We start from the raw sequence: 26738 nt of genomic DNA, 5'->3' as shown, positions 1-26738 counted from the left end.
TTCTGTTGTTTACTATTTTCTTCAACAAGTAGTAATTTTATTGACTTTGGCAGAGAGATTGGTGTTTTGCATGATTTCAATAGATTTTGTGACACAGAGGCATAATATAAACCAAGATGTTCCAGAATAAACAGGACTATTACTACCAGATGGAAATAGTCATGAAGCATTATTGGACTTGAAAAAACAAAAACATTTTAGGAAAAACATTTTAGGAGTCAGCTTAATCATTCTGAAAACAATATCTAAGTCTAAAGTACTGCTTTTGGAGAAAACAACGGAAGGGTATAAAAAGTAATCATTTCAGATCTTGCTACTTTATTGTCTATGCATATATTTTGAATATGTGAGACTTTAAAAGACTTGCCAACACACTTGAGTTAGTGTTGTAATTTGAATCTGAAATATTTCTGATTATAACACAAATCAAGGCAGCTAAAACTCAGAAGATATTCTGGCAGCAAACTTATTGAACTTAGAGACAAGAAATGTTGGCTGACCTTATTTATAGAGGTGGTCAAATGATTAATTGTGATTTTCAGATGAATTCTAAATTTATCCTGTCAGTGGATAATGAGCCCTGGCAAATAACAGGTTTATAACTCAAATCCGGGTCGTGGACATCAGGCTGCAAAATAAAAATTAATCTATTCAACAGTACAAATATTTCCCATTCTAAATGGTGAGGAAGGAAGTCTGTGTACTTGGGTGGAATAACTGTACACGAATACAGATGGTCAAGCAGGTAATATTTGTCTGCCAAACAAAACACAATAGATATTCTTAGAGAATCTGTTAAGAATTTGAAAACAAATAAATGCACTGGGTAGGTGATATATTTTAGATCAAAAGTTGCTAAAATACATACAGATTAAATATAGTGAAAATAGCAAGGAAAGTGAAATCTCAAATGGAGGGCACAAGCAAATTAAAGTGTTGCTATGTATTTAATTCAGTTATTATCTGACAGGATTAAATTCTTTAGAAAACAAAACACAAACTAAACAGGTCTCAAGCAGCCTACATAAATAAAAAACTCTTTTTAATGTCATTAAATGCAAATGCTACTCAGTTAAAAAAAAAAAATCATAAATCCTTAGTCCAAAAGTTCATAGTCTCCCAATTGCAAGGGTGAGCTCTCTTTTTGGTGCAAGTCAAGAGTTTGTCCGAGTTCATCTTCACATAGAAAAAGCAAACTGTACTCTTGGCACTGTAATGGCTACATGTTTAACATCTTTCCTCAGGACTGCTTCAGCACTTGACACTTAGCAGAAACAGAGTAGGTGCACAGTGACCCCCCTGGCTTTTTCTTGTTGCTTCTAATCAGGGAAAAAACTGGAGCACTACTAATACCTTCCAGACACACTGTGGGCTTCAACAGGAGCATGACTTTCGGCAGGGAAACTGAGCAAATGAGGATGCCATTTAAGAAAAAAGATATTGTAATGTTGGCAAATTATCCTAGGAAAACAATATCAAAGGGAAACCAGAAGAAAAAAATCTCCTATATGCAACCTGACACGTCCAGACTTTCAAGTACTTGAACTGTAAAAAGCTGGCCCTCACAGAATGATTTTCAGAAATCAGGTAGAAGATTTTCTTTAAGACTTTTTTCAGCTAATCTTTAAAAAATTTTCTTAACTTTCCAGACCTTATCAATGCGTTGAGTGGCAGTATGGACACAGTGTAAAATATAATATAAAATGCTGCAGAAAACCTTTGTTTCCTCAGCTTCAGCAAATGAAATGTGTCTGGGGACCTTCCTGGACTCTGAGTCAGCTGACATGGGGCTATCTGACTTTCTGCTCAAAAAGCCTCATCCTCCAAACCCTGGCTGCTGTATGACCTGGTTGTAACCATCTCTGGACTATCCTCACTCCTGAACTGTGCCTGGGAATTATTTGGGAGCATGTCCATGTGTCCAATTCCTGCCCTGGAGTGCTTCATCAGTTTGCTGACTGACAGTGCTCCAGGGCAGTGGCTCTCCTTGCCACTCCTGAATTTTTCTCGTATTGAAGCAGCATTTTTGTGGGAGGGCTGAACACCCGTAGAGAGAGAAATTGCCTGGGATTTCCTTCTCATTCCCTCTTGAAGAGACTCTCATCGCTCTCTCACCTCTCCAGGCATTCAACTGCTGGTGTCAGTGCTTGCAAGCCTGGTTTCTTCCTTCCACCATCTCCTCCTTCCTTCATACCGCCTCCATTTTTCACAGGTCTCTCTCATGTTAATCAATCCTAGGGGGAATTTTTCCAGCCTCCTGTGATGGGAGATATAAGGCAGCAGGAGGCTGGCAAGAAGCCAGGCAGGCAGGGGAATAATAATAATGCTGCCTTTTATGCTCCAAATCCATTTTACTGTGAGCATCCTGCTGTACAAGCCGTTTCATGAGCCATTCATCATATTCACAAATAAGCTCTTTACTTAGAGAAAATTTCGAAGAACAGAAAGCTCAGAAGGAAATTCTGCGCTGCCTGATTATGTAGTCACTCTGGTATCCTTTACGTGTCATTGCCATAAGTCCTTCAGCAAATTCCCGCAGGTCAGTAGCACACGGCTGGTGGGTCGTGCCTCACCTGAGCAGAGCCCCGCACAGCCCCGGCTCTGCCGCGCCGTGAGAGGCACCCGCTGTGCCGCCCCCTCCCCACCACGGGCTGCTGTGCCCCCGCCCGTGGGAACGGGTGATTTAAAACACCCAAACCCAGGAGTCGGTTCTAGGAGCTAACACAGCTCGTGTTTCAGCGCTGGAAATGCTATGTTTTGATTAGCTTCCCGGGGATTTTTCCAGTGGCTGGTTTAATCAGTCCTGCTGGTAGTCTGTCAGCCCCAGGCAGCGTTTCGGTACATAAAGCTGCAACAACCTCTGAGGGGCACAGGCAGCAAGCTGCGAGGCTGTCCCAGCTTGGCTGGTTCTGTAAAGGCATAAATCCACCTGTATTTCCTCCCTTCATCCCTTCTGCACTGAGCATGCACCAAATTCTTGGCTATACATAGTGCCTAAAAATTCTAGCTTCCCTGTGCTTTCCTGTTAACATCCAAAACAGACGGTTTGGGGTTTTTTGGAGCTCCCTCCAACAGGTATATATAGGCTTGGCACATAACACATGCATACATAATCTACATTAGGCTATGAATTACAAGCATCTGATTAAAAGGCATATTGTTAATGGAAGGCAGAATTTAGGCCCTAAGTATTTTGACAAAACCTTCTGTAAGATGGAGCTTTATTCAATTTTTTCATTAAGTTGCTATAAATCAAGAATAACTCCCTGAAAGTCATATTCCAAAAATGGATGCCATTGAGCATGTCCTGTGGAAATAAATAGTTTAATGGAAGTATTTGGCTTCAGTGCAAAAGCATGAAGACAGAAATCAACTCAAATGAGAGCAGTTGTATACAGAGGTGTGTGTTCATGTGGGAATATTCCACTCTTCTCTGTACATGTAAGATGAGGTTCTCACCTGGACACATAGTACCAAAACTGGATATAAATAAGAAGTTTTACAATGAAGGTGGTGAAACAGTGGAACAGGTTGCCCAGTGTTCAAGGTCAGGTTGGATGGGCTTTGAGCAACCTGGTCTAGTGAAAGATGGCCCTGCCCACGGCAGGGAGCTTCGACCAGACGATTTTTGGTGGTTTCCTCCAGCCGAAACCATTCTTTGATCCTGTGAAAAATTATGATCTCTCTAAGTTCCACAGATTCATTCTTTCCCAACAGCTTTTCTCTGGATGAGAAATTATGACAGTAATGAGATTCATCAAGTTGTAAAAAATATCTCCTTCTTTTCCACAATGCCACGGGCAAATGGACTCCCTCACCAAATCCTGTGTGTCACAACTCATTTGAGGCTGGGACAAAAACTTACATACTTTTCGGTATCTTTCTCCTAGTTTTGGGCACTGCCAGAGAGTATGGATATACATGTACAGTATAAATTTAAAATTCCCCACACCACACGGGTGACACTCTTCTTCACATGCTCACAGTAGACTAATTACTCAGTAGCTTTCTTTTTAGCCTCATTTTTCAAATGCCTATTGCCAAGTGAGAAGGGTTTAATGGCTTGGCACAAGATTCAAGGGGTGCTGGAGATGTCCCTGCTGAACTGCGATTGAATGTCAACAAGCCATTAGCCGAGATTGTTTATTCCGTGCTGAACACTTTACTTCCACTTAACCTGTTCCATTACAAATAAACGCCGGCTTCTGACGGCAGGCGGACAGTCCTCGCTCAAGACCCGCTCTGACGTGCAGCTCGGCAGCTCCCGGGATGGCTCTTCGGGCAATGCCTGGCTCATCCCCAGCCCTCCTGGCTGGGAAGGCGGCCGTGGGCCGACACGTGTCCGGGGCCAGCCGGCAGCGCCGCCCGGATGGCTCAGACACGGCAGCGTCCTTTCACACTCAAGAGACCCTGGCGTGCCTCCGTCCAAAGGGCTCTGCATATTTGGCAGTCGGCCTGCTTGTGATTTTCCAGTGGCACGTGTTCAGCAACGTCTGCCGTCAGCTTTGGCAGATGCAAGGAAAACGTTTTGTAAACCTGGAAAATTCCCAGTACTCACACTCCGTCTGACTGGTTAACAGCATCCTCCTCCAGTGGCAGCTCTGGACTGAGAGGCATCAAAGAGCTTAGAGCCTTAGAAAGGAAGGAAGAAGGGCAGGGAGAGAAGAAAAAAAAAAAAGCGAAGAGCAATTTTTTCACTCTTCAAGAATTTCATTATATTATTTCTTATTCCAAGTATTCAAAATTTAACAGTTGGTCCTCAAAACTGTGCTGTTTTTAAGCCATGTAGTTAAATTAAAAATCAGTCTCTTGGTGTAGCTGAGATTCCTTTTATTTGTCCTCTGATCTTTTGCCTTTCGGAGGTGACATTTGCCAGCTTTTCTCTGCAGTCTCAATGACTAGAAGCATACTCTTCATTGTCATGAAAGCTGAGATCCTCACATAGTCATATGACTCCAGAAGCTGGAGATAGAAGTACATCGTGTTCCATGGGACCTGCCATCAGAATGCTGGCAACATTTCCCTGGAGAGCTCATCCTGCCATGCTTAATGTCCCAAAGATAATGTACAAAGTCTCAGATGAGCTGAAGGAGCAATCTAAAGGGCACATTTAGACCTCTGCAATTAACCAGCACTAGCCTACAGATCATGCACCTCTCAAATAGGACCTGTCCATCAAGGTAATGCTGACATTCATGTTGACCTCAGGACGGGTTGAATTTCCCTCAAGGTGCATTCAGAAAAACCACCAGCTCTAGTGGTGACTGTAAAAGTGAATGGTAGCAAAATCTCAGACCTAGAAAAGGATTTGGGGTTCAGCTTTTCCTTTTTTTTTTTTTTTCTTACAAATGGCTTATTCCCCCCCAGTCTCTCTGGTGTCCAAAAATTGTGTCTGATTTAGAAAGCATCTTTTGGATTAAGGTAATAGTATGATATATACAGAGAAGGAAAAAAGTATGAAATATTTTGATTAATATGTGACATATATGAATAAAATATACACGTATAGAGATAAGATTTCATTTTCACATATTTTCAGTTAAAATGCTCTGATTTTTTCACTTTGAAAGCATGTTTTATTGTAAAATTTGCCCTATTTAATGATGAGAATAAATTCAAACCTGATCAGACACAAAATACGTCATTATGGGTATGACAGAGCCTTTCAACTGCATATGATTAAAATGTGGTTTATTTCAACTACCATATTAAGAAAACCAGTCCTTGGCCTGGGACTTGTCTCAGACACTCTGACAATGCAGAAAATTGTCCAGGAACCTGTGGGGAGCCAGGGCTGGAGGCAGCAGAACCCTCAAAGTGCCCCCTTCGAGGGCACTTGATGCTGCGAAGTCATTAATGACTTTGTCACTGCAAGAGCTGCTTTGGGGAGAGGAGGTCACGTTGCACCCAGCTGCTGCCTCCTGCTCCAGTTAGTGCAAGAGCACTTCGGTGTGAGCCAGAGATTGTGCAAAAGCTTGTGAGGGAGCAGGAAGTGTCTGTGAATTTTGTAATCAGCTGGCAGTGCATTTTCTGTATTTCTGTATGAGAGTGGAAAACCCAAACGCACTTGCTGATAGCCCTCTCACGGACATTAGAGGCACTGCACCCAAGCAGAATCTGCTCCTTTTAGGATGCAGGTTAACTCTTTTGTCTTATTATAAGAATTATTACTGAGGAAAGGAAAGGAAATAAGAGGGATGGATGTCTTTTTTTTTCTCCATAATTTACATAGCCAGATAGAAAGTTTCATTATCTTCTGGATTCTGGAGCAAGTTTGGACTGAAGGTTGTGCTGAGGTGTCATGGTTTAACCTCAGGCAGCAATTAAACCCCATGTGGCCACTTGCTCACCACCCCCTCTGTACTCCCACTGGGATGTGGAAGAGAATTTGAAAAACATAAAACCCGTGAATTAAGAATAGTTTAATAATTGAAATAGAGTAAAATATAATAAAAACAATAATAATAAAAACAATTGTAGTGGAAAAGAGAGGGAGATTGAAAGGAATAAAATCCAAGAGGAAAAACAATGATGCCCAATACAATTGCTCACCACCCACTGACTGATATCCAGCCAGTCCCTGAACAGTGATTGGCCCTTCCTGGACAACTCTCCCTGCTTTATATACTGGGCATGAAGTTCTATGGTATGGAATATCCCTTTGGCCAGTTCTGGTCAACTGTCCTGGTCACGTTCCCTCTTGACTTCTTGGCTCCCTGGCAGAGCATGAGACACCAAAAAGTCACTCACTAAGTGAGTGCTCACTACTGAGCAACAACTAAAACATTAGTGTGTTATCAACATTATTCTCATACTAAATCCAAAACACAACACTGTAGCAGCTACTAAGAAAAAAAAAATTAACTCTATTGCAGCCAAAACCAGGACACAAGGAATGGATTTCTTGTCCTGATTTAGGTTGACAGCTCTGGGAGGAAGGGGCGTATGCTGCAAGAATAGTTCTTGGCTACTCCAAAAGTCTAGAAAGCTCTGTCTTGGCAGCATGTTTCTAGGAAAGGCATTTGGCACAAGTACTGAGGAGGCATTTTGTGGGATGTTTTGCCCCGATGATGTTTTCCCAGTGTCTTTCCAACAGCAGGGGATGGGGTAGAGTGCCCCAGCACAGGGTGGGGTGACACACCTGGTTGTGGTTAGCACAAAAATAAAATGCTGAGTTATGGAACATGCTCAGACAGGAAATCACTTATTTCCTTGTGCAGCTGCTATGACAGCAATGTTGATGTTGGACCTTCCCTAGTTGAAAGGAAAAATAGGACTTGATTTCAGTACAAATGAGTTGTTGCCTCACTCTGGAAGTTGGTTTTCTCCAGCCCCTGTGAACAGAGTATCAGCCAGACAAGCTGCCAGAGATGGACAGTTATACATTTATCTTCCTTCATCTACAAGATGCACAGCCCTGAGTAAGGAAAAAATAGTGATTTAATTCTGCTTGTTTGTACCCAGTAAGAAACAAGGAAGGATTTTCCAATAGCACTAGAGGTAGTTTCATTTCTATTGCCCTGGAGACAGAGGTTTATATAGTCCTGTCACTTGAGGGCAGCTGCTTGCACTCTTAACTCCTATGTTGTCTTTGGGGAAGTGGCTAATAGTCTTCAGTGACCAAAAAATCTCCTCTGGTCATTTCATCTGGGAAAACTTAGGATTTCCTGACACTGGAATTGTAATTTTCATTGCAGTCATGATTCCTCTGAGAAAGACGCTACGTGCTCTGCTCAGCCCACTGGCAAAAAGGGCAAACCTCATCTTGGCAGATATGTGTTTTGTTTGTTTCTTTTTTTTCCCTTGCAATTTGCTCTCCCTGTGTCGCCAAGAAAAGACAAAAAGAGCTATTGTTATATCAACCCTGTCCCCAGCACCGCAGGCGTTTTTTAACTTCAGAACAGAGCAGGAGCAGGGAGTATTTGAGAAGCAGTGTGGTAGCAATTGCCTGTAGAGGAAAATCGATGCTCCCCCATCAAACCAGCTCAATATCCTCGTGTGCATACCCAGTGTTCTGTTTCTGGATGCTACATTTTGCTCTAGCAACATTGCCAGTTGTCATTATCAAACTGAGGTCTATGTTTTACCAGCAAATGCTTCAACTTGGTTTACATATTAACAGCCTCAAGTTAATTCACCTTCTTTAAAATGTGTGGAAAAGGCAACCTGCATCAAAAAGTTAGGAAATTCCTGTGAAATGGCATATGAGAAACTGAGAAATGAGGTACAGACGGCACTAATGTGACTTGATGGGGACCTATGTCTGATTTATAGCAATTTACAAGAGACCAGAGTCAGGCACAGCCACCCTGGCAGGTTTCAGGCCCAGAAGGACAAAGCCTCAGGGCTGAGATGGTGCCAGCTGTAGCTGCCACGTGCCTTGGACTCACACTCTCTGGGTTTGTTTGGCAGCTGCTTTGCAGTTCTCTGCCTTGCTCATGGAAGCAAAGGATGAAGGAGAGCAGCATCCAAACTCCTTCATATTTTCCTATTTTTGTTTAAAAAGTAGGCTTTTCCTTGGAAAAAAAAATCCTATTTTTTCCTGTTTGTCTACATGGTATCTCCTTCTCCTTTGTTTGAATCCCACCCAGCCATACCTACCCTCCTATGTTAAGCCCATACATGCCACAGTGTCCTACTTGGATTTATGGGCAGTGACTAACCTGTGCTGGCTTACTTTCCAGGATTACTTGTCCTGGTAGCTCCTGTCAGCACTGGGAACTTTATGAATTCCCTCTGGGTGACTGAGCCCAACACAAGCATGCATCCTGCCACTCAGGATAGCCATGGAAAATTTACCTGTATCCCCTTACAGATACAGGAGGTCGGAGCAACCTGGGTTGATGGACATGGGTCTCCTGGAGCAGAGGCACATCCACACATTTCTCACTAGCGACTAGCAAATTCAGCTTAGCTTCAGCAGTAGGAAGTTGGCCAGCAAGACTGAGCTGCACATCAACCTTCCCCTGCCTGAATTCACTCCTCTGGGACTTTGAAGTCCATCTACTCTCATTAAAAAGAATCGCTAGCAGTGAGAGATCAACAGTCACACTGCAGCAGTGACAAATGACATGGTGACATGCTTGACACAAGGACTGTCTTATGCACTTGCTGTGCAGTCATTTGTGCTGCCACATGCTCTGCAGGGAACCCCATGGTGAGGATGGTGATGGCAGTGTGCTTGCCAAACACAGAGGAAGGGAGACACCATCCCCTACCCTTCCTCCCACAAGTGCCCCAGCACAGGAGTGAGGAAGCAGCCAAGAAACTTGCTTGGACAATAGTGGAGTGTGAGGGAAGTGCTCACAGAATGAGATGGCCCTTCACATAACTGAGACTGGTGCTGAAAATGCTGATATTTATTGATATTGGCTTCTCCCACAGTTCACAATTCCATCACATCGTGCCAAGTTTGATCAGCAACCTCACTCCAACACACTGCTCAACCCAGCTGTGAAGGCATTCGGTTGTCACCCTCATGTCAAAATACTGGTATGTACTGTTGTGCACATGGGATACTCCAGCAGGTCCCAACCTCCAGGAATCAATGCCAGCCTGAGAGTGAGGCCACTGCTGAGCATGATGGCTTTGCATCTTTGAAGAGATGCAGAACAGACATATTTGTCTGTCTGTCCACAATGGTGGGGAATCCTCATATTTTGTTGTCCCTCGAGGAGGACAGTCTTTCACTTCAGGAGATGTCAGCTCTGTCCCTTGGCAAGACGCAGTTCTAGATCCTAACTAGAGGGTCCCTATGTGCGTTTCTACCTGATTTATTTTATGATTAGTAGAAGTTACAAAGCATTTCCCTCTAGAAGACCTCATAGACCTTTTGAAATCAAATGCCCTAGAAAACAAACGGGCAGGGAAAGGGCACAGACCCTACCCTGTCAGCATAATCCTCAAGAGACAAAGCTAGGTGTGATACATCAAGCCACAGGGCTGCAGCTGAGCAACCTCTGCAAGCCCAGCACTTGTTTCCAGTCTCTGAAATCTAAAGCAGCTCAGCCCCAAAGCAGCTAGGCTAGGGCTGGATTCAAGGCAGCATTTTTATACTAGTTTGATTGTCAAAATAAATATTCTAAATAAATAGTCAAAATAAAGATAGTCCTCAAAAGAAACCAGTTCCATCTGACAACGGAGGAGTTCAGAAAGCTGGACAGGGATAATTATCTAATGGATTCCCACAGTTCAGTTGTTGAAATAAACTTTCTTATCATGTTTTCATAGAAACGAAAACTGAGTAAAAAAAAAATACAGTTTCAAAACTGTCAGTATTTGAATTGGGGCTATAGCATGGCCTGGATGTAAACTGCTCTGGACACCGCAGGAGCCAGATGATGCTTACAGAACTGTGGTCAGGCTCATCTCCCAGGGTGAGGGGAGAACATGCCCCAAGCTGGGGTGCCTATTGTCCTATTGTCCAGGTTTCAGCCCTCTCACTGGCTGCCTTGGGAGGTTTGTGGCTCCTAGAGGATGAGGATAAGCCTTCAGCATGCCCAGCAAGTCCAGCTCAATCCTGCCCCTGTGACTCCCATGGACAGTGGCAGCAACAGCAGGGAGACAAGAGATTCCTCATTGCCAACAAAATCCCAGGTGATTAGGGAAGCTGCTGCATTACCCCAGGTCTTGGTGGGAGAACACATCCCTCTTTGCCTGCCGTGGGGGACATTGGATACCTAGCCACACCTCAAGCCCTGGGTGCAGGTATGGGCACTCACCTGGTCTGGCTGTTTGAGCACTGTGGTGCTGGATGTGCCTCTGATACAGCCTCTGGGAGTGGAGCCAGCACAGCTGTACCAGGGACTTTGGAATCCATCAGTGAGCACCCACCAGTGGTATTGCCCAGAAGGAGGAGCACACTGGGCTATGATGTGAGCTCAGAGCATAGATAAACTAATTACCAGGTAAAATGCCTGCTAGAAGAGAGTTAGGAATGATTGATTAATTAAATGTTTATTAAAGGCATTCCTGGTTGATGCTCTTTGGGCTTGGACTGGATTTGCTCCAAAAGCTCCAGGTATTTATATTCTTTATAGCAGTGAATTTTTATGATGCTTGAATTGACCTGTTTCAGATGTAAAAATGCCTTCAGACTTCTGTCTCTCTCAATTATATTTATTAGAACTGTTTAATCATAATACTTTTGATTCTTGGCTATTATTAATAACACATAGCTCTGTGAACTTAAAAACCCCACAATGTCAGTCTATTCCTGGCTATTCAGGAAAATGTTAGGCTTAGCAGTAAGGAGAACAGACATTGATTCCAGATGAAGGAGCCTCACTCCAAGCTGCCAGGCAAAGCAGTTTGGAGATGATCAACCAAGAGAAAGAATGGTTTGTCTTTTTGGGTTTCAAACAAATACATCTCTTGTGCCAGCTGGGGACCAGAGCAAGGGCAGGTTTGCACTGATTATGCACTGTTTGGTATTAAAATGTTGGTTTAGCCCTGGGAGGATAAAAGTCAACAGCAGCAGCCCTCAGGAGGACTCACAGCAGGATGCATTATCAAGCAAGGAGGAGGAAAAACAGGCCACTTGGTGTCTTCTGTAACAACCACAAACCAGCACATTAATTTGGTACTTAGGAAGTTGAATGAGAATGGCACAGCTGCACACAACCCACTTGGTTGCAACCCCAGTGGATTATGAAACATTCTGTGCAAATAAAAGTATTATTGTTGCCTTTTTGGCCCTAAGCCACAATAAAAGATGTCTATGATGAGCCGTAGTTGGGTGCCTTTTGGTGTCCCAGGGGGCAGGGGCAGGGACAGCATCACTCCACCCAGAAAGGAAGTGCATTAGCACCTTGCCAGCGCAGGCTTTGGAGAGGTACTGTAGGATAAAATCTTCCTTTTTGTTTTGACCTTAAAACCCCTGCTTTTCCCTAAATTAGAATGAATGTAACTGGTTTTTTGTGCTTTCTCTGGTGCAAAAAGCAGGGGCAAAAAAACCAACCAACAAACCTGGGAAAAAAACTCAGTTCACACACCCAGTTTTAATTATTTCCTTTGGCCTTCCACACCCGCCAGTTATTCCCAATATGTTTCCTGGACAATAATGCCTTCAACAGAGGTCAGGATCTTGACTAGATTTTTATCTTGCTCTAAATATGCCTTACAGTAGTTCCAGCCCAGAATACTACTTCTTTTTTTTTTTTTTTTTGGTAAAAAGCAAAGCCAAAACAGCAATAAGCCTTCTAAGGTTAGTTAGTGTTGGTTAGCAAGACCAACATGTGCCTTTAGTTAAATGTTTGTTTTTCTTTTCATTAGAAGTCTTGCACTGCCTTTGGTGAAGAGGGAGAGAGTCAGAAATGTTGTCAGAAACCTGTTGCTTTGAAAATGTGCTGTTCTGAATACTGAAACCAAACCCACCAAATAGGGGCAGATGAGTAAAAAAAGCATAAACAAGGGCAGCCCAACATTGTCCCAGCCCACCCCATGCCTTGTGCAGGCTCAGGGAACCAGGCAGTGGCTGTGTCCCACCTCCCAGTTGCTGGGAGAAAACAGTCATGGGGCTTCTTGATTTCAGACTGACATTATTTTTGCATCAGTCCTAGATATATTTATTTTGCGTGCAGCTCTTTAAAGGAGGTAACAGGTGCATTCCAGCCTGTCCATATGCAGAGCTCATATTTTGCATGGCCATGGTCACAGGCACAGGTCAGGGAGTTATTTGAGCCCATTTCAGAGGAGATACCTGAAAAGAAAGTGATGCCATTGCACAAGGTTGGCAGTTTTCTCAGGAGCACAACCATGAACTTCAGCTCCCACCCCAGTCCCCACCTGCCTGAAGCTTTCTTGCCCGAGCAGCTTACCAGGCTCCTCCTAGGGTGGGGTGAACTTTCCACTTCCCAGAAATCCAAATTTCAAAGCTGTTGTGAACTGATGATCACAATGTGTTTTGGATTAGGTCAGTTTAAACATTTTGATTTTAAATAATGCAAAAATACTTTGTTTTTATTTAAATTTAAATTTTAGTTTTATTATTTTTTCTGCTTTTTAAATTTTAATTCTATTTTTTAAACTCCAATTGTAAATAAACTTCCTATTTGAAGAGTTGTGCTGACAAATTTAGCATTTCAGCAGTTCAAAAATTTTCTAACCATCCATCAAATGGGCAGATTCACTGAAACGAAGCCTTTCTGCAAACTGTTCTAGTCTTAGCAAACTGGCATTTTTTAAGGAAAAAAATGCTTCACAGAAGAAATTCCAGTTCTCTTTGCCCAAATTATTGTATAAAGGCTTTCATAACACTCAAAGGTCAGTTTGTTTTCTTGGAGAAAACAAGTTTGGTTTTTTTTTCACTCTTCTAACTCAAAAGGAAATAAAAATAGATAAACAGTCTCCTTTTGGTACTAAAATTGCCATTTCACACTTCTATAAGCGCTATAGAGAATGTAATAAAGTAACTTAAAACTTCTGTGTCTGAGCTGGTGAACCTGGAGCTGTGGAAACACTAAAGTCCCAAGGCTGAGACATCTGTTTCTCACTGGCTTGCAGATGCCAGCCATGACTGTCAGGCTGTGAGGGGCTCCAGTGTCCTGTGGCTCCGATGGATTTTTGGGTCAGTGGCTGGGCCTCACTCATGGAAGACCTGCCAAAGCTCTGAAACATGCAAAAATCTAAAAATGACCTTGAACTTGGGGGTCTGCTCAGACAAAATCATCCTGGCTGGAAAGCCTGCTGCCCTGCCAAGGTCCTAAAGGTCAGCAGGACTGGGGTGTGAGCCACGTGTCTGGCTGTGAGACACTGGCCTGGCTCGGGGGGACACTGAGCAGAGAGGACAGCGGTGCTGCTGGCACCCAGTTGGCAATTGCTGCAGGGACTGTTGGAGAGTTGTTGATGTGGTGCAGGTTTGCTGGGGAAGGAGGATAAGCTTCTTGTTATAATGCCCTTTGCTGTGGGAGATTATTCATCCCGTCAGAGGGGCTGGGAGTGGCCGGTGCGTGTCCATGTTTCCTCCTGGGGAGAAAAGGGATGGTGCAGAGGACTTGGGCTGGTGGGATGCAACGCCAGGAGGATGCTGCCACCAAGAAATCGCATCTACAATGTGAAACAAATGTGTAAGGTGGAGAAAGGGGCTAAGGCTGTGCCTAAGATGCCAGGCAGGAGCACGTCAAGCTGTGGCCCACAGCCCTGCATTCCAACTCCTCCACTGCTGGGGCCACACCACATACAGGCAGCCCCAGTAACCCCTCTCTTCTGAGCCTTGCCCTGGTGGCAAGAGGCTGTCTCTGTTTAATACTTGTTAAAGTTCTGGCATAGATGAAGGAATCCACAGTTTTAGCACAGTGTGGGCGGCGTTGGGGGAATCCTGCAGGCTTGATGTACAATTATAGCAGTGGCTTATCTCTCAGTCAATTAATTATTGCATCCTTATTCGTTTATGAATGAAGAGCAGCACTCAGGGTCAGGGTCTCTTTGTAATTTGAGACAAGAGATGCTGTAAGGCACTAATGCCACAGGGCAGGCAGGGGAGGGGCAGGCAAGAGAGAGATGATCAAGCTGCCCCTTTTGAGGGCAGGGACTGCTAATGGTGCCCAGCTGCCAGATGTAGGTGTTTGTAGCCAGCACTGTGTGAATACTGGGAACAGTGTAGGACATACTGAATATATGTGTCATGTGCTGTGGACCCTTTGCACTGAAACCACTGAGAACTGTATTTCCTGCTTTAAGCAAGACGCTGTTTGCTTGTGAATGGGGCATAGGAGATGCCATCCAGGCTTACAGTCCAACTGCCTGCTTATGAAACTGATTGGTCAGTTTAATGGAGAGTGTCAGGATTTTTCTGGGATACGTGCCTGTTCTCCTGTATCTTGGAAGAACAACAGAGGGCATTTCCCACAACGCTGGAGATGCCCTGGACTGATGATGTTCTGGGGAAGTGAGCTGCTCAGAAAATGAGTATCATTTACTGGGTATGTAGGGTCCTCTCCGCCCCTCACTGGAACCTCAGAGTATGTGCTCCTTCCCACTCAGAATGTTCCCAGCAAAAACTTCCCAAGTCACAAACAACTGAAAATAGTAAAATGATCTCATAGATCAGTTGCTAAAAATATAGAGAAGAGCCTACTTACAAACACTGTGGCTGCACGGTGTGTTATTCACCCAGCAGAGAAAGACATCAGAGAACCCTGGATTCTTTCAGTTTCAAAATAATTTTTCCTTTCTGGTATTGCCTGCTGCCCTTTCCTGACCAGTACCAAGCTCACACTGAGCCTGCCAGAGAGGATCTTATTCAGAAGGAAGTGCCAACGAACAAGGCAGGAGCACAGTGCATCCCCCATGGGCCACAGTCTCTGCCACACCTGCCCATTACCCAGGGGTGTCCTGTCCTGTTGGAGTCTGCATCTACAGGAGAGAAAAACCTCATGCCCTGTCCAGAGACAGCACATGTGTCCCAAAGGGAAATAAACCCTACACAGACACAAGGCACGTGCAGTAGTTTTGACCAGAAGCCTGACCCTGCCTGAAGACCTGATGTAGTTTTGGCCTGAGGCTGCTCACTCACCTTTTGGATTTACCTGGATCTGTGGGTGGAGTTGCTCCAGGGGCTGCTGGGCTGCAGGGACAGAGAGGCCGCTCCTGAGAGCAGCATTTGGGCAGCAACTGCTGATGGAGAGGATTTGCTGCAGGGCCCAGGACAGCCTGGCCATGCTGCTGGCTGCAGCTTGGCATCTCCAGGGGAGCACTGTGCTCAAAGTGTGCTCCGCTGGCTCCAGTTCGTTTCCTCCCCCCCACCTTCACTTGGACAGGTGTGATAGTAAAGTCAAAGTGTTTTTTACTAAGTTACAGCAAAAATTTTAGAAGCTGAAAGGTCACCAGGGAAAGCTATATGGGAAAGCTTAAAAGGATGCACACAGCAGTATTTGTCCCTTTGGCTTTTCTTAAATGCAGACAGAGGGATCTGGCATCCTCAGAGGAGCTGGATGCCTACAGACTCCCTTGGTCTGTACAACTTTGCTCTTCCCATCTTGCAGCTGTGCTGATCTGGGACTCAGTTCTGAAACATAAGCGAACCTCTCATGTTCAGTTTGGTGTGCTGGGAAGCTCCTTGCACTCCCAGTGGTGATTGCCCATCCCTAACTGAATGGGAGCAATGTGGAAGAGGAAAATGAACTTCACAGCCTTTTCTTTTTTCCATGGTGCATGCTGGGAATTTGAAGAGAGTTTGCTCTTCACCCTTAGTTGGTTTGCTGACCTCTGTTATTCCCCACCTTCTTCGCATTAATCTTCTCTGATCCAGACCTGAGTTCTGTCTAATTCAGCAGTTTAAATTTCATCCTGCCATCAGCCATATGTTTAGTCTGGAGACACTGACACCATAGTGGTCTCTCTGGCCCCAGCTGCAGCCCAGGACCACTGGCCCTGGAGGCTGTGGCATTGTGGCAGGTCCACCAGAGAGTAGAGGAGGAGGAAGGAGATTGTGCTACATTTCAGTGGCTGTCCTGTACAGGTGGACACCACCCCAGGCAGAGCCCTGTGTTACCCCACGGGGATCTCACGGGCCACAGGGAACTGCAGTGAGTGTGTGAGTACTTCTGCAGAAAACGAACTCTCCTGTCTCTGAGTGAGAAAGCAGGGCTGGAGAAACCCAGGGAAGCAACCAGGGCAGGCTCTGGGAAGTGTATTATGGTGCATTATCTCTGATGCACTATAGGTAATCCCAAAATACAGCACACATTTACATTTGAGCTGCTCTAAACATGCACAGGCTCCTCTCCCAGAGAGGTTTGTTGAGCCATTCTGGGTTGTCAGGTCCTGGCTGAAGCAGTTCAGTCTTCGAGCTTCTCCCTTGACAGAACTGCTCTCTCTGCAGTTACCTAGCTGACACCTGCAGGCTTGAGAGAGGCTGTGACTTTCTTCTCCAGACTCTTGTGCAGACCTGTTCTGTAGGAAAGCCCAGCATGGGTCAGAGGTAGAACAGCCCCTTGCCTGCTGGTGGTCTTATTACTAACAATGGCTATCCCAATCTTGTGCCCGCAGAATCCCAACACCCCAGAACCCTGCATCCCCTTCAAACAAAATTCTTAAGCTTGGATAATGGCATTGATAGCTTTCCTTGAAAGGCAAGCAGACCTCAGACTCATTCTTCTGTGATCACGTGTGTATTGTCTTCAGAAAATCAGTGCTGACAGAAAACCACCTGGGCCTTCCTGCATGTATGACTACCACTGGCAGTCCCCAGGGGCTGGGGACTAGCTGTCCTTCTCACCGGAGAACCATATCACCAGCTTGAGCTGGACCACGTGTATTGTAAGAAGAAGGTGTGCTCTCCCTTAAAAATGTTGTTCCTTTATTGTCTTTTCCTACCTCATCATCATTGTTCACTGTTTTGTGAACTGTTCCCCCTAAACATGGGGGAACACTACATTTATGTTCATTTCAGAAACTTTCAAGTGTTGCTGGAGCAGGGATGGGTGAACTGCCAGGTCTGGGCTGTGCCAGGCAGGACAGTCCCCAGGGTGATGGTCCCCACTTCTTCTGTGACTTCACCTAGCTAATGCACATATCCCCCTTCTCCTCTGGTGCTGTATTTTCTCCAGCCAAATATTCCCAACAAATTCCTTACCTAACGACATTTCTTTTCATCACTAGGAATTGCAGGAGAAACCAAGATTTGCCCAGCACCGAGTCCTGCTCAAAGCTAAAGGGAGAAGGAGATCCCAAGTGGAGGAGACTGTCCTTAACCTTCCATTCCAGAGCAGTTTGCTGGCTGGTAGTAACAAAGGGGATGAAATAGGGTTGTTGTGTTTTTCTTTCATTATTTTACTTTTTCAGGTCTGCTGAATAAAGAAAACCATCATAATACAATGTTAATTCCTCTAAGACATTAGGGCAACACTGTGTTTGGTTTTAAAAACTCAAGCAATATGTAATTTTCAGATAATTAACTGTGTGGATTAAAAACTAGTTCTTTCACTGATCTCAAAATATTGATCATTAGGATTCACCAATGAGCAGGACTGTATTTAGCAGTGGTGCCAAATGACTGAGGTCTTGTTGCCACAATTAGTTTGTTCATCGGTGACCTAGACAATGACATAAAATTTCTGTTGATAAAGTCTGTGAAAGACATTTGAAATTAAGAAGTAATAAAGAGGGACAAAGACAGGTTATTGTTATGCAAACCTGACTTGCCTGATCACAGTCCCATGACATCCACTGGCAGGTAGCTAAATACCAATTTACACAACACCAGATACAGACAGACATGTGGAGTCTCTTGGCAAGCAGTAATCCAGAAAAAGATTGAGGAGTAATCATAGATGATCATTTCAGCATAAGTTGCCAGTCAGGTAGTAGCTGAAAAGGCTGCTTACACAATCCTTTCATGTATAAAATGAAGTTATCAGGAAGAAGCAGAGCAAGGATCCCTGTATGTAGAGTTTAAGAAAGATCATAGTGCGTGAACAATCACTATTAGAATGTTCTTAGTATTAATGAACATTTCCTGTGAGCAAACTGTATATATATATGTACATATACTTATTTGCATATGATCCCTGTACAGTCAGTATATGTAAAATACCAGTGGCCAGTGCTCACTTGATGCCCAGCATTCTGGAGTCAGGTTTAGTCCAGAGTCCCTTGCTGAACAGAAGAATTTTTTAGGAGTCCAAGGATGAGCACTGTGCAAACTAGGTTAGGTTATCTCTGCCTCTAGTCCACAGTGCCTGCTGGGGTTGCCTCTTTTATTATGTTCAGATTTCCTGTTCATGCAAGTCCCTGAGAAGCATCACCAGGTGACAAGCCTCCCACAAGGTGATCTGTCACTTGGTAACTGTTCCTCTTTAATTCAAACCTGAAGAACATATTTGTCCTAATGGCTCACTGGTTTTCTTATCCCAAGGTACTCCACTGTAGAATCTTGTCAGCATTATGCCATTCACCACTGAGCACTGTACTGCAAGATGACAAAGACAGCATGAGAAAAAGAATCCATTTCACAAGTTCCCTGAGTTGCCTGGAGTCAGATTTTCCAAATTTTCAAAAGACCTTTGATCTTGTGGACAAAAGCACAGTAAGACCAAGGGAGAAATTACAGTAGAAAGAACGAATTTAAGCTCCTGAGGAAGATTCTGATTGATATAAGTACAAGAGAAAGTTACTTTTTTGAAGTCCTTTGAAAGAATCAACAGGTGTGTGGATAAGGGAGACCCTTCTAATACAACCTATTTTAATTTCAAAAAGGCATTCAGCAAGGTTTCTAATCAAGTCTCGAAGGAAGCTAACAAGTTTTGAGACGTGAGGGGAGGTCCTTACAAGGATACCACTTGGATCAAAGGATACAAAATAGGAGGAAAATTACTCAGCTTTCTCAGAGAGCGTGAAACTTAGTGCTGGAGCTCATGCTGCTTAACATGTTGTTAAACAACATAGAGAAGGATGGGCAAGTAAGTGACAGCTTGCTGGAGGTGCTGAGTTACACAGGGTAATAAAGGTGGGAGCTGATTGTGAAGAATTGCAAAAGGCGTTATGAAACACAGTGATTGCTAATTAAAATAGTAGATTAAATTCAGCATAAACTGATGTGTATAGGAGAAAATAATCCTAACCTTGCATGAAGTGACATGTTATGATTCATCTACTACCTCTTAAATTGAAAATCCTGGGGTTATAAAAAATAGTTTCATAAAATGTCAGTACAAAGCTCAGTAGGACTAAAACCAACCAAACAAAACCAAAAGCAGGCCATTCAAAGGTTAGTCAAGAACAGACTGTAACACTGAGCTTTACTCCATTGTAGGAAAATTACCCATGGCTGCTTGATGGTAGTAGTACTTCTCAAATTCCATGTGTTTTAAGAGAGTAGTGGATAAAAAAAAGTCAGTTGGAAAAGAACCAGAGGCAGCTCGATAGCCTTGTCTTTGCTGAGGTGTTATAACAACCATCTCAGTGACAGCACTTGTGTCTAATCAATTGACTTGGGAAGGAATTATTATTTACAATCATACTAAAACCCACAAAGTCACTCCTCCTCTCATGCTGGTTTACAGCACACAACATATTCAATAACCATATGTGTTCTTGTCTTTTTGGGCAGCACTCCATTGTAACAGGGAAGAAACTACTGAAACTCTTCTCAGGTCTTGCCTAATCCAGTACGAGCTGTGAAAGACCGACCAGGAATTAATCATGTACATGCTTTCTTACAACAAAACAGCCATGGGAATAGTCTCCACAGCTATAAGCAGAGCTGGAGCTGAATTAGGCTCAGCAAACCCACCAAAAATGCATTTTTTCCTTTGGGGTCCAGGATGGCAGTGGGACAGGGTATTTCCAGTAGTGGGACTTGCCCAGCACACACCAGACCCAGCATTGTAGTCTCTGTGTCTTTATCTGGAGAACTTTGTCTTGCTACTCTGTGTGCCAGTGCAGCCTCTGTCTGATGGGATGACCTGTGAGCAACCCACTGGAACCTGGTCAGTCAAGAAGCACCTGCAGAAAACAAGCTGAAGTGCTTGAGTATTCAGCAATGTTTCACCAGTTACTGTAAAGGTTCTAAGAGTATCTTTCCTTATAGGGCTTTTACAAGGAAACCAGTTTTCAAGAGAACAAATTCTTATTGTTGCCAGATTCTCACGTGTCTATAACATTTTCATGGTCGCAACTCAGGGCACAAATGGCAGCAAAGGATTACTTTTCTCATTTAGTTTTAGTGTAAAAATATATTTGCTTTTGTCAGAAGGTGTAAGGATTGCAAAACCTTGTACAGAGGTGAAATCTTTCTTTTGATCTTCTGGAGATTTACAGTAGCAATAAAAACAAATAATGGTCTTCAAGCAGCAGCGCTGGAGGTGAGACTGCAAAACCCACAGTGTGTGAGAAGAACAGGAGCTTTAATGAAGTTTGTCACTGGCATTTGGTTTAACAAGTTTTACAAGCTACAAGCCTGGAAAAATGGATTAAGGTTAGACTGGGGCACAGTAACAGACCACCGCTTTGTTATCACAGGGACTCGGCAACACTGTTTTGGTTGTACAGATTCTATGTTTTCACAGCAGATTATAGACTTGAACCTGCTCAGCTGAGACAGAAATGGCAGGGAGGCACCCCCACCAGAGGGAGATTAGAAAGGTCATGCTCTGACCTTTCTGTGACTTACAGACGTATCTCTACCCAAAGCCATTTCACCCAGAGATTATCCTATTAAATTGCTGGGGTATGTCATCCTTCTGACACATCCAACCGTGAACCACAATTCCTTATGCTGAAAATAGGGTAGCATCTTTTGGAATAGGGAAAAATTCCTTGAAAGGGAAGAGTACACCAGCCTCGTTGTTTACAGCCAGAAAGCTGAGGAAGGCACATCCCAAATGTTCTGAGCAAACAGGCTTTTTCTTCTCCCAGTTGTAGGAAAGGGAAGGAATTTTGAGACTGAAGTTCTTCCCTTTACCTTAGAAGACATAAGGTTTAGAGTCCTTTTGTTTGTCTGACATGTGCATTACTTTTTTAATATTCTGGTGATATGAATACTCAGTCATTATAAAATAAGTTTCCTCATCTCCTTTTGTATAAAAGAGTTGATGGGAAAGCTCTAAATAGCTACACTAATACCCTAAACTAATGACAAAGAAGTAAAAATGTCCAGCCCTCAGATCCATCCTTTATCTATCCACTTGAATTTCTTAAGTACTGTAACAATAAAAAATTCTGAAGTAATTTTCAACAATTTATAATTACATGGCTATATACAATATGCTTCCTCGCACAAGCATTGGAAGAATTACCAAGAATCAAATCCTCAGATCTTATAGATCTCAATATTAACCAACAAAACACTAGAAAGTGTAAATAGTTACATATATTAATAAATTAGAGTATGCTTGTGCAAATTTATCTAGTAAATCTGTGAAATAGCTTGATTTGATTTATATAGAAACTAAATTGCTGGAGGGGAAAAAAGTTACAGAACCCAAATTTACTGGTTTTTTGGCTCGAAGATAAACAAACAATAAACTTGCCCTTCTACTGATATTTATAAGAGGGAAGTAAAAACCTTGCTGGAGGCATGATGGCTCCTTAAGAGCCATCCTTAAGAGACTTCTCTACTCCAGCCAGGAGCAGGAGAGAGGACTGCCATTCTGATTCCAGGAAACCTCACCCTAAATTGAAAGTTCTACAAATTGTGTTCAAAAAGCAGTTAGGAGTCCTCAGACAAAGATTAGTAACGAAATTATATGGAGCAAAATATGTTACTTTAGAAGAATCTTGCTGACTACCCTCCCATATCCTCTGAATTTCTCTGGATTATGTTATAGCAGGTATCAGGGTACCTTTCAACAAAATACTGTGCCACAGAAAAATACTTTTTGGAAATGCTCTAGCGCTAAGTGCTTTTCATCCCTTACCATGAATTAAAAGCAAATATCTTTAAATACCTGTGAAGGTGTCTTAAAATAATCAACGAAGTCAGTTATGCTGCTAGTGAAACAGGAAAAAACCCCGAAAGAACATAACATCCATGGTTAACAACTGTGATTTCAGTAAGCCTGACTTCACAAAGCATCTTTCATCTCAGTATTTCCTTATTTCTGATCATCTGGTTATTTAGAAGGCATGCAGCTCTCCACATAAGGCCTCTATCCACCAGTTTTAAGACAAGAGGATGATCTTTCACTCAGGTGTTTACAAATTTGACAGAGAAGATGTGCAGGACCCTGATAGGGCTCTCATGGACAAAGAAACCCCAATGTTACCAGGTAGAGATGCAGTTACCATTGTTCAAATGCACCCTCACAGTCCCTGCCTTGAGCAACTCAGCACAGCCATTATTTTAGTTTTTAGAGTAGAATTGGAGGACATAAATCTCTTCCTGTGAGTCCCTTGCCTTCTGCACAGTCTGAGGCCTGGAACTTCCCTGCTGACTCCTTGCAGTGACCTGGGAGCCACCACTGCACACTCACACCGGTAATTACTTTTGCACAAAGGGTGACTAGAGTGAGAAAATCTGGAGTGTTGTGGCTGGTGGGTTTTACCAGTACGGAAAGGAGGAGGAGCCTGCCTGACACTTGGGCAGATTCTCTGTAGATAATATAACACTTTAAATTCAAGTGCTAAAAGGCTTCTACAGTACAGCATGAGCTGAAGGGACCAGCAACAAATGATGATCAATGACAGATGATAAATTACAGGAGGTGCCTTATACACCCATACTGATGTGTCTGTAAGGTACCTGCTGCAATTTGAAGTCATGCAGGAGTTAAAAGTATGACGACTTCTAATTATGAAAATCCAGTCCAAAGGGACGAGATGTTCTCTCTGCCAAAAAGCTGACGTTATTTTTTTCACAGATACTAAAATGAACTGAAGGCTAAAACACTGATGGTTAAATTGCTTTTAAACAAGCATTTTTAGTGACTTCAGAGGTAAAGTTTAAACAATGAATCTTCTTTATTTGAGAAAGGATTATGTCAAATATAGAGGATAATTCCTTATATATTCAATTACAAGTGCTTCAGTTTTAAGCACATACAGAAAAGATGCTGAAGCACAGATGCACTCACTCCAGAAAAAAAAAAAGCAGAAAAAACCCCCAGTGCCCAGTTTCCCTTCTCTTCTCTAGAACTGAGCTGACTGTAAATTCAATCACTTTGCCCCAGACTGCCTGCAAGCCAGCAGAACAGCTCTCCTCAGAGGGCTGCAGTGACAGCACAGCTCTGCTCTGGTCTGTGTTTGGCAACAAAGAGCACAGGAATGACATCTGATGCCCAACATCACAACTTTAAGACACAGTCAGATGGCTATTATTTTCGCTGCCAGAACTAAACTTTATTTCCATGTGTGTTACATACTGGTATTTGATGTCAAGTACATTAAACTTACTTTAACAGAGGATTTAAGTGAGGAATATTTATTCTTCCCTAAACAAGAAGGAATGTAAAAACCTATAAGAAAAGAACTGTTTAAGCTTTGATTTGATTTTGGCAAACCAAACAGTAAAGTATTCTTCTGTTCTCTCCTCAGATCTTTCAAAGTACCAAAAAAGCATCTTTTTATAATCATGCAGCTGAAGAAAAAAATAGTATTACAAAATTCATTTCTTATGCTAAATATGGTTACAAATCAGAGTATTAAACACAAAATTTCCAATTCCTATTTTTAAATACAAATACTGTATTATATTATGAAATGGGGATAATTAAAATATATCAATGACTACAAATCTAGTAATTTAAAGCAAACAAACATGCTGTTTGCTTTCATGTGGAAGAATTAGGATATTGTATGGTTCAAGCACTGCAGTAATTTCTGTCAACTCCTTGCTGCCCAGAATGTCAAACCGCCAAACACAGAGACAAGTATTCAAGTCTGAATAGCACCAGGTGTTTTTCTTTTTTTTTTCTTTTTTCCCTTTTAGAGATATTAACATTTAATAAAATGAGTGACGTTACAACCTTCTGAAAGTGACATGCACAAATAGAGAATTTGTTTTGAGTTTCCAACTAATAAGCTGAAAGTTTTAGACAATACTGAATAATTACTAACGTATTTCATGGTACACAAGAAAACAGTGCTTCCACAGTATATCCTCAGTTCTCAAGTACAAAAATATCAGTTATGGGTAGTCAATAGTTATCAAAATTTTTATTGGTACAGAATGAAAGCAGCATTTACTTTATTGTTTTTTAAACCATACATCATAGAATTCCCTAGTACACATGTGGAGGAGTGAAATAGGCTCTGTACTATTTACCTGCTACTGATCCTAGAGTGAAATACCTGCTACTGATCCTAGGTCCAGATTCAAAACCTTTCCTGGCCAAAACCAAACTATATAATTAATAGCAAAGGGAAGGCAGTTCCTCAGTGTGAAAGGTCAGCATTTAGAGTCTTACTAAAACACTATTTTTGAAACAATACATCACTTAAATGTATAATTACATACACTACAAGTGAGAAACAGGTTTTTATTAACAAGAACTATTGAGACTGGGCATAAACATCTTAACCACAAACCCTAGAAATATTATGGATGCTTTGATGTGGCCCTTTTTGGTGAGAGAATAGGAATAATGAAGTATGGCTTTTCAAGCTTCCTCTAAAAGCACATTTTATAAAATTTTGTAGGTTTAAATTATTTTAGAGGCCCCCTAACATTTTCCAGTAACATTGTTTACTAATTAGAAGCATTAATTATATCAGCATATTAAGCCATTGGCTGATAGCTGATCACCAGCATAACAGGAGCTGTTTGCTTTTGCTGTAGCTTTTTGTTTCTAAGGGAGGTACTTTTCTAGTGAGAGCCATCCTACAGTACTATCAAACATTTCAGAGGTTGCTACATAGCTTCTCAAATAAAATCCTCAACAGTTTTGTTTTCCAGCAGATACTCATATCAAGCATATGCAGAGAGCAAATACAATCAAGTGCAGACAGTTCAAAGCTATATCTCAAACATATTGTTTTACAGCTACCCTCTGCAGAATAAAAGCCCCTCCTCATCCCAAAGAGATGGGGCGAGAAGGGGAAACAGGTCTGCATTCATGTAGGAGTTTGGCTAGCATAGACTTTTATTAAAGTTGTTAACAAAAATAGTTAAACATTTTTACAATTTAACATCCAGTCTGACAAAAGGCAAATCAATGAAAAAAATACAAAAAAGTAAAAAAGTGCACTACCCAGTCCAGTATTTTGCTTTAAAGTCATGTCACTTACAGCATATGAAAAATAAACCCAGAAGTGTAATTACTTTAAAATACACCGCTTCCATATTTCAGTATTTTACACATATATTCTATAGTGGAAGAGGAGATCTCTTAAAAACTTTACTCTTAAAATATTGAGGTGCATATACCAAGTGGGATAGACCTGGCAAGTTAAGTTGCAGTAGAGAATCCTTTCAAATTTGGCATTTCACTTACAAACCTTACTGTGCTAGCAAGATCTGTAGTACCTAAGCCTTCTAGTAAGAACAGTAATTTTGCTTAATGCAGATTTACTAATACAGACAACTACAAGAAATGGTGTGGTCAGCAACTCTATGGGATCTTAAGGAGATACGAGTCCTGATTTAGTTGTCAAATGGAACAATGTCACAACAAACTTTAAGGCCATGTTTTATTTGCTGATTAATGGACAAAAGGCAATGGATTCCCCCCCCACTAAATATTTTCTTGAAAGTCTGTGCTCATAAAAATCATGAAAAGTTGGAAAGACTTAATTATTGAAACTTTAAATATATTTTACACAATCTTGTTTGTACAAAAATACAAGTTAAATATAAACATAAAGCAATCATGATAATTTTATGTAAATCCATTTTGTGATATTCTGTTATATATAAAAAAGTTTCTCAGCTCTGTCTCATTTGTGAAAAGATCAATACCAGATTGAATCACTACTGGCAAAGGGCCCTAAAAAGCACACTTTAGCATTAAATATGTTTTACAATGTAAGTACCGTTTCCTGATTTCATCTTCTAAAGACTGGCAAAAGATAGGGCAGTATGTCCATAAACCAACAAATAATTTGGCTACAATGTCATAAAACACAAACACACAAATCTGTACAATAAACCAGTAGGTATGCAGTACGAACTTGTTACACACACACATACACAGACATGGAATGGAACTTAGTGAGACGCTGTTTGTAATTCACTGTTCTTCAGCCTGGCATTTTGTCTTACTTCATCAAATGAATATGACTTTGTTACCTTTCCATTCTTAAATACAGTGTGAAGGAGGTCCTGCAAGAAACACCATTGTTTTAGCAAGAGCAATTTGGCA

At 42.3% G+C, this 26738-nt stretch overlaps 2 protein-coding genes and 1 long non-coding RNA gene across 5 annotated transcripts in view; 1 reads left to right on the top strand and 2 right to left on the bottom strand.

Moving 5' to 3' along the window:
- SYPL1 (synaptophysin like 1) overlaps positions 1-16822 on the bottom strand; it is a 28332-nt gene extending 11510 nt beyond the window's left edge. Inside the window, exon 1 of the mRNA XM_064656336.1 lies at positions 2116-16822. Within this exon, the coding sequence (XP_064512406.1) occupies positions 2116-2127 (12 nt within the window). The 5' untranslated portion in view covers positions 2128-16822. The remainder of the gene's footprint in view (positions 1-2115) is intronic.
- A 359-nt stretch (positions 16823-17181) lies between these two features.
- On the top strand, positions 17182-26202 carry LOC135414959 (uncharacterized). The gene is made up of 2 exons (XR_010430919.1): positions 17182-17270; positions 17602-26202. It is a non-coding gene; the product is annotated as an uncharacterized LOC135414959 (long non-coding RNA).
- The window catches only part of NAMPT (nicotinamide phosphoribosyltransferase), a 29683-nt gene continuing 27524 nt past the window's right edge, over positions 24580-26738 (bottom strand). For all 3 annotated transcript variants that reach the window (XM_064656334.1, XM_064656332.1, XM_064656333.1), the window contains one exon: positions 24580-26698. In XM_064656334.1, coding sequence (XP_064512404.1) covers positions 26585-26698 — 114 coding nt within the window. In that variant the 3' untranslated portion in view covers positions 24580-26584. The remainder of the gene's footprint in view (positions 26699-26738) is intronic.

Source organism: Pseudopipra pipra, chromosome 5 (assembly GCF_036250125.1).
Source record: "Pseudopipra pipra isolate bDixPip1 chromosome 5, bDixPip1.hap1, whole genome shotgun sequence".
Classification (NCBI taxonomy): domain Eukaryota; kingdom Metazoa; phylum Chordata; class Aves; order Passeriformes; family Pipridae; genus Pseudopipra; species Pseudopipra pipra.
The sequence above is the reverse complement of the archived record's forward strand: the minus strand, read 5'-3'. Positions and strand labels throughout refer to the sequence as shown.